The sequence below is a fragment of the Embiotoca jacksoni genome, unplaced genomic scaffold (genome assembly GCF_022577435.1).
Source record: "Embiotoca jacksoni isolate LCO1_2020_lvr unplaced genomic scaffold, fEmbJac1.0.p SCAF_82, whole genome shotgun sequence".
Classification (NCBI taxonomy): domain Eukaryota; kingdom Metazoa; phylum Chordata; class Actinopteri; family Embiotocidae; genus Embiotoca; species Embiotoca jacksoni.
The window spans coordinates 288,977-296,476 of NW_027185439.1; the positions used below are offsets into that span (position 1 = coordinate 288,977).

The 7,500-nt window shown below is 47.9% G+C and overlaps 1 protein-coding gene across 1 annotated transcript in view; it reads right to left on the reverse strand.

Annotated features, from left to right (window-relative positions):
• Nucleotides 1–6,738, reverse strand: part of cand1 (cullin-associated and neddylation-dissociated 1) — a 12,261-nt gene extending 5,523 nt beyond the window's left edge. The window contains exons 1-15 of the mRNA XM_069139400.1: nt 6,406–6,738; nt 4,057–4,132; nt 3,906–3,973; nt 3,661–3,815; nt 3,293–3,416; nt 3,098–3,185; nt 2,844–3,012; nt 2,091–2,196; nt 1,853–1,998; nt 1,594–1,745; nt 1,338–1,478; nt 738–879; nt 450–658; nt 189–357; nt 2–91 (exon numbers count right to left, since the gene is read on the reverse strand). Coding sequence (XP_068995501.1) covers nt 2–91; nt 189–357; nt 450–658; nt 738–879; nt 1,338–1,478; nt 1,594–1,745; nt 1,853–1,998; nt 2,091–2,196; nt 2,844–3,012; nt 3,098–3,185; nt 3,293–3,416; nt 3,661–3,815; nt 3,906–3,973; nt 4,057–4,132; nt 6,406–6,473 — 1,903 coding nt within the window. The 5' untranslated portion in view covers nt 6,474–6,738. The remainder of the gene's footprint in view (nt 1; nt 92–188; nt 358–449; nt 659–737; nt 880–1,337; nt 1,479–1,593; nt 1,746–1,852; nt 1,999–2,090; nt 2,197–2,843; nt 3,013–3,097; nt 3,186–3,292; nt 3,417–3,660; nt 3,816–3,905; nt 3,974–4,056; nt 4,133–6,405) is intronic.
• Between the last annotated feature and the right edge of the window lie 762 nt (nt 6,739–7,500).

The window sequence follows — 7,500 nt, forward strand, 5'->3', positions numbered from 1 at the left end:
CCTTTCACCGTGGTCAGTCTCGTGATCTCGTTCTTGAGGCGTTCCAAGAAGATCAGCAGCGTTCCCGGGAGCTCGGTGGGAAGACGGTCGCCTAGGCAACGGAACAGGAAGACGACAAAATCATGTAGCTGTAATGGTAACTAGTGACATCATCACGTGACTGACTGGCGGGGTGGGCAGGCGGTTACCTAGGTTACAGATGATCTGCCCCATACAGGAAATGGCCCGTTCCTTCACCTCCTGGTCGATGTCAGCTGCCTTCAGGCGCCGGATCGTGCAGGTGAACAGGTCGTTGATGTAGGGGGAGGGGTCGAAGCTGTCGGAGCCCTCCGATTGGTTGTCCAGAGGTCGGATCACCTGGAAGAGGCGGAGCAAAGAAGAGTAAAAATCACCTGTGACGTGGAGAAGAAGAAAAGGTCACCAGAAGGTCGCGGGGGTTCGACCCCCACCTTGACGAGCTGCTGGGTGACGAGCAGCGCCTCGGAGGTGATCTTGTAGAAGGGGTCTCCCACGCACGCCACCACGGGCGGGACGAGGGCGGGGACGTGGGCGTGGAAGGCGTGGGCCGGGTGCGTGACCATGATGACGTGGAGGCAGGCGAGGGCGTCGATCTTCAGGTTGGAGCTGCTCGACTTGTCGTTCAGGGAGAAGATGATTCCTGAAACGCAAAGACGGATAAACATTCCCGATTGGGCCGCACACTTTAATGTTTTATTTTTTAAGTCACCCGGCGTTACCTGGTATTAGGACCGGGATGTGCTGAGTCAGCGCTCCCGGCAGGACGTTCACCAGCTCGGTCAACATGTTGAAACAACACTGACGGGTTTTCACGCTTTTCTCCTTCAGCTGCTTGTGAAGCGCTTTTACGATCATGGGAACCTGAGAGAGAGAGACGTTACCATGGCAACAGACCGACTTCTGCCCAACCAAAAATAGTGGTCTCTAATACCATAATTATTTAACAGGGTTTTGTTTAGCAGCTAACGCTAGCAGGTTTCTACTAACGTAGCAGTTAATGTTGTTGTTTAGGTTAACGAGGCGCCTGACATTATTTTATTTAGGCTATCATGACGGCTACCATTATTATATTTAAACAGCTAAGGTTAGCTGGTGGAGACCAACTTAGCAACCAACGTTATTTTGTTTATGCTAATATAGCAGCTTACGCTATCTCATTTAATCTCATGTTTTAACCAATATTTAAGTTTAGCTTCTGTTATTTCTATATTTCTGTTCTATTGTTTTTGTAGTGAGTATTTTCCTATCAAATGTCTGTTACCGTGACAACCACTGCGCCTTTATACCCACCCGGGGTATTTTTTTTTTTTTAACGGTACCTGGCTCTGCAGCATCGTTAGCGGCGTGTCGCCCTGCTCCATCGCGTCCGGGTCGGCCAACCAGCTCTGAGCCGGTCGCGTCTGTTTGAGCAGCGACAGGTAGGCGTGGAAAACATCCGCCTTCACGTTCTCCTCCCGCTCCTGAACACACACACACACACACACACACACACACACACACACACACACACACACAGGTCAGGTGTTGATTTCACATCTTGTACGTTAGAGGTCAAAGTTCGCGTCGAGTCCGAACCTTGAAGCGGCAGACGAGCGCCGGAGAGACGGAGCGGTAAAACTCCGGCAGCATCTCGTGGCGAGTCGAGACGACGGCGTCCAAACACTTGGCGGCCGCTCGCCGGACCTTCCAGCTCATGTCGTCGTCGTCGCTGTACTCGTCGTCGCTGCCTGGACGAGACGGAGACAAAAACAAAAAACAGATTCAACGTCGAGTTCGGCGTCGGAAGACCGAAAACCAAAAACAAAGCGGTTGTTAAAATTCTAACTTTTCGTACCTTGGTAGTCTTCGTCGTTCTGCTCGGCGTCCATCGCGTTGTCGTCTTCGTCTTCGTCGTCGAAGTTGTAGTTGGGGTCGTAGGTCAGGTAGCGCAGGCAGATGGAGATGACGGTGGGAACGTGGGGGTAAACTTCTTTAGGACACCTACGAAAAGAAAAACAATAAATTAAAGCCGACGACAAACGACCGCGGCGGCGAGAGAAAGTTTGTTGTTGTTGTTGTTTTGCGTGTTTCACCTCCTGACGAAGGACTCGAAGGCCTGGATGCAGTACTCTCGCAGCTCGTCGTCGTCCACGTTACAGAACTTCACGACCAGCGGGATGATTTTCTCCAGATATTCTCCTGAACAGAGACGAGGTCAAAGGTCAGACGGTTAGAATTGTTAGGTTATCGTCAAAAAAAAAAAAAAAAAGAGATTTCTGTGTTTTCTACTTGAAGGTCGATCAAAAAAGTTCTTAGTATGTTCTTGTTGAACATCTGAGTTCCGGACGTTTTTTGTAACGACTGGTACGTGAACAGTTGTGAAGTGTTCCTGAGCCCACGCGGCAATTTCCACTTTGTGCTTCCTGTTCCTCACCTCTTTCTTGTCTGTCTTTGTTTCCCTTCCTGTCCTTCGGGATGTTTGTTGGCCCCGCCCCCTGATTAGTTCCACCTGTCCCTCGTTGTCCTTCCCTCCTTGCTGTATTCTAGTCTGTGCTCTTGTTCTTCCCTATGTTTGTCAGTTGGTTTCAGTTTCCCATCTGACGCTGCGTCTTTTTGAAACCCCAGAGAACAACAAACCGCCTTGAACTGTGTCGCCATGGCAACGGGGCTCTCCAAATGTTTCACGTACCGCGGCTCACAAAAACGTGCGGAACTCACTGACGACACGTGAAAATACTTCCTCGTGAAGGTTGCTGCTCCGCGTGCGTGACACTGAACTTTTTTTCCTGATCGACCCTCGTGTTTCTTATCGCCACGGCGACACCCCGAACGTCCGTCCGTCTTACCGATCCGGTGTCCGGCCTGCCTGCTGATGGCCGCCGTGCACTGGATGTACGTTCTGGTGGTCGACATGTTGTCGTTCCTGCCCAGCTCGGTTAGCAGGTGCTCGATCAGGTCGATGAAGACCAGGTTCCCGCAGGACATCACCAGGTGTCCCAGAGCCATGATGGTCCTCTGAAAACGAGACCAGACTGAACCAATGAGCTCCTAAACGGGGGGAGAGGGGGGGTGTGTTGAGAGGTTAAAGGTCGTGACCTACCTTCCTCACGGCCAGTCTGGGCGAGGTGAGCTGAGGGAGGAGACAGCTGAGGATGGAGGGATGGAAGTTCACCAGCAGACCTCCCTGTCTGCAGAGAGACGGACGGACAGAGACGCGATGCCGTTTGGTAAAAAAAAAAAAAAAAAAAAAAATGCAGATTCAACAGAAAAAAAACATAAAAGAAGGGGAACGTACCTGCAGAGCATGTCGGCCATGATGTCGAGCGCCTCCAGCTGCACCGACACGTCTTCCTGTTTGGCGATGGCGCTCGTCAGACGACCGGTTATCTTCTTACAGACGCTGGCGGCTAAAGCAGAGCCTGAGATCAGAGAGACGAGCGTGAATAAATCCGTTTATCGATTTATCTTTTCAGTCGTTTTTAAAGGCCGACAGAGTGTGTGTGTGTGTGTGTGGGTGTGGGGGGGGGGGCTGTCTAATATTTGCAGATTTCAGCGTCTCAAAAATACGTTTTTGCTGCTTTTCTTCATCGTAAACAGAATATCTGAGAAACAAAACTTATTTTGAAGTAGAAACCGTGTTTCTTTGTTGTTTGTGTTTTTTACCGCTGGAGGCGGGCGGCAGCTCCCCGATCACAGTCTTCAGTCCGATGGAGGAGATGTCTCGGAGCTGCTCTTTGTCCGACAGCATGTTGGTGCACAGAGTGTCCACGATGGTCTCCACCTGGTACTCCTTCACTTTACTGACCAGGGGGCCCAGGCTGACAAAACAAACGCACCCAGTTAGAAAAGGAAGTTAAAAAAAAAAACTAAAACACCAGAGGTCTGTTGTTGTTGTTGTTGTTTTTTACCATTTGACGGCCAAATTCTGAACTTCTCCGTTCTTGTCCTCCAGCAGTTTGAGAATCATCCTCACCACCTGTCAATCATCACATCAACCAATCAGCAGTGAGATAGAAAAACAAAGACACAGTTAGAGGTGTAAAAAAGAAAGAAACCCACCTTCCTCTCGCTGTCGTCGTCCAGTTTGATCGAGTCTTTCTGCAGCTCCGTCATCAGATCGTTCGTCGCCATGAACCTGGAGACGCGGCGACAAACCCGTCAATCAAAACGAAATAATTTAATACAGTTTGGGGTTTAACGTCCACCAGGAGGCGCCGAGTGAAACATTTAGCAAACTGCGGTGTAAAGAAACTATGGTAAGAAAATTCAGAAAGTTGAATCCAAAATATTTGAGTGACAGGACGAACTATTTAGTGTCTTTTAGCATTTTTCTCTGCTCGGCTGGAACGTCGTTTGTGCCTCAGCTCCACATTCATCTTGTTTTTCTCGGTAGCTATCCTTTCTTAAAGCGACAGTACCGATAAAAGGGGCTCCATGTTATAACCACGCAGAGAAAGACGTTTGACCGGTTGCAGCCTGACAGTCTGAACTCGGGGCAAAAACAACAACTTTAGTTTAAACAACCGCTGTATTTCAGCTGTTTTCTTTCTTCCTTTTTAGCTCCTGAAAAAAAACAAAATATCGAGTGTTTTAGGAAGATGTATTTTACAAGAACGAGAAAAAAAACCTCCACACCTACAACGGTTTGTTGTCTTCAGGACGACACAACGAAGGACACTTATCGTTCTTTTTATTTTGCATACTGATACAAAATCCTTTTTAACGCCAAATTACAATCTGCTGCCGATCAATATTTCTGTCTTCATATGTCCTGCAGTTAAAAGAGTTTTTTCTTTCCTCTGTTGAAGGTTTTTCTCCCTTAAACAGGAGTTTTTTCCTCCTAGTTTACGTGTGAATTGTTGGTTTCTCTGTATGATGCTGTAAAGTTCTGCTGGAAGGACTTTAATGTGTTTAAAGTGCCATGAAATAACCTTTGTTGTGATTTGGCGCCATATAAATAAAATTGAATTGAAATATTTCTAGCCTCCTGTTTGCATTCAAATCAGACAAATCAGCAGAGATGTGAATCCTTAAAAAAAAAAAAAAAGGAGAATTAAAGACCGAGAGGACTCTGGTTTCTCTGATCGGACGGTCGGCGGCAGTTTTTTGCAGCGACGGGGGAGAAAGTTTCACAGTTTCACAGGTTTGTTGAAGAAGCTTCGGTGGTGAACGTCCTCGAGCTGCTCACACTCGGCCTGTTAAAACTGATTTATTTATTTTAGGGTTTAAAAAAAGCTCTTGATCCTTTTCGTCGTAACAGCTGTTCAGACTCAAGACATTTTTCTACTGAAACACAGATCGATGCGTCGTAAGACAACAAGTCACTCATCTGTAACATCTGTTATCAGAACTCAGGTTTCATATGTAAACGGGACGAACCAGGAAAATAAACCACGTTATAATTAATGGTAAAAATCAAAGAGACACAGAAAACATTCATTTTAATTTAAAGCATATTGAAGAACTTTTAATTAAAGTTTGACAGCTGATTTACACCTGAATAGTGAATATTCATATTTTAGGATTTCTCAGCTTTAAACATGTTTTATTATAAAAGTGATAAAATGTCATTAATAACTGATAAAACAGTTAAAATAGTCACATTAGTTGTCACGTTTTAACCTGGTTAACTAGTCCATCAGTGACCGTCCATCACCTGAATGACCTGCACGCGCTCCCCACCAACAACACGGAGCAGGGCCAGGTAGGCAGCACGAGCCCCAGGTAGGCAGCACGAGCCCCAGGTAGGCAGCACGAGCCCCAGGTGGGCAGCACGAGCCCCAGGTGGGCAGCACGAGCCCCAGGTAGGCAGCACGAGCCCCAGGTAGGCAGCACGAGCCCCAGGTAGGCAGCACGAGCCCCAGGTAGGCAGCACGAGCCCCAGGTGGGCAGCACGAGCCCCAGGTAGGCAGCACGAGCCCCAGGTGGGCAGCACGAGCCCCAGGTAGGCAGCACGAGCCCCAGGTGGGCAGCACGAGCCCCAGGTAGGCAGCACGAGCCCCAGGTAGGCAGCAGTTAGCTCACATGCTAACCTCCCGTTTAAAAAAACCGCAGCTCCCGTTAGCGCTAACCAGCTAGCGAGGCGTGCTAACTGACTCAGCTGTCAGTTTGCGGGCCGTCCCGTGCGGTGCCGGGCGCGTGAGGCGGGCTGACCGGCTCCTGAAACGCCGCCTGACCTGCTGTCACACCGCGCGCCAACCGACGCCGGCAGCTAAAGCTAGCCAGCTAGCGGCCGTGACGACGATCAGACAGGTGGGCAGGCTACAGCGGTTAGCATCGGCAGCCTGCGGCCTCGCGGAGCCGCAGCAGTTTAAAATCACTCCGAATACAAAGGTCGGTACCGTGGACCGGACGGGCACGGCTCGCCCCCTGCCTGAGGGAGGAGGAGGAGGGGGGGGTGACTCTCACCTGAAATCCTTGTCGCTGGACGTCATTTTCTCCAGCAGGTTGGAGATGTGGTACGAGGCGCTCGCCATGTCGGTGCCGTTAGCCGTTAGCCTCCTGCTAGCAGACGTCTCAGTGTTCCGGCTGCGGTCTCCGCGTCTTCTTCTTCGTCTTCTTCTTCTTCGTCTTCGTCTTCTTCGTCGTCTTCTTCTTCTTCTTCTTCTTCTTCTTCGCCCTTTTGCTCGTCTGGTTTCGAGGCGAAGCGCGCGTGTGTTTCTTCTTCTTCTGCCGCCTTCCTGCTGCTACACCGACTGTCGCATCCCGGGCCGCCGAGTTCGGTGTGTTTGAATGGAGCTCCCGTTCTCTCTGCAGAGGGGCGGGGTTATCAGGAGGGGGCGGGGTTATCACGATGGGGCGGGGTTAGCAGGAGGGGGCGGGGTTAGCAGGAGGGGGCGCTGCGGGGTCGAAGGTCACCGTTGGACTGGATATGAACACATGCACATATCAAATACTTTAAATTTCTGTAAAAGGCAAAATTGAAATCATAAACTAAAAAGTAGAAAACTCTTTTAAAAGATTTTTATTTTTATTTATGTCAAATCGAAACATTTTAAATGCCAATATTGTGATTTCTTTCCTGCTTTTATGAGATATTTAGTTTTTTGAGGACTTATTTTACTTTTACCTGCAATATCTTTAGCATCCAATCAGATTAAAGAAAACAACCTGCAGATTCCTGATTCCTTCCTTTCCACTGAAAACCATGTTTCTTTAAATTTTGTGAGTTTTAATTTAAATTTTTCTAATAAACTGTAGGATGAAATGTTATATATATATATACATATATATATATATATAAGATCATATTATCTTTCTTTATAGGCTAAATAAAATGTTTAAAAAACCCTTCATCGGATTCACCGGAAAAATGCATCGTCACTGCTTCTCACAACAGTGACGCTACAAACATAATAATTTGATAAATCATTATAATGTAGATTAAAGTGTGGAAAGTAGTTAAAATCAGCACAACCTTAAAAAAATACAGCAGTAAAATACAACAAAAACATCATATTTTACAATAAAACACTGACAGGGAGCATATACTTTTACTACTTT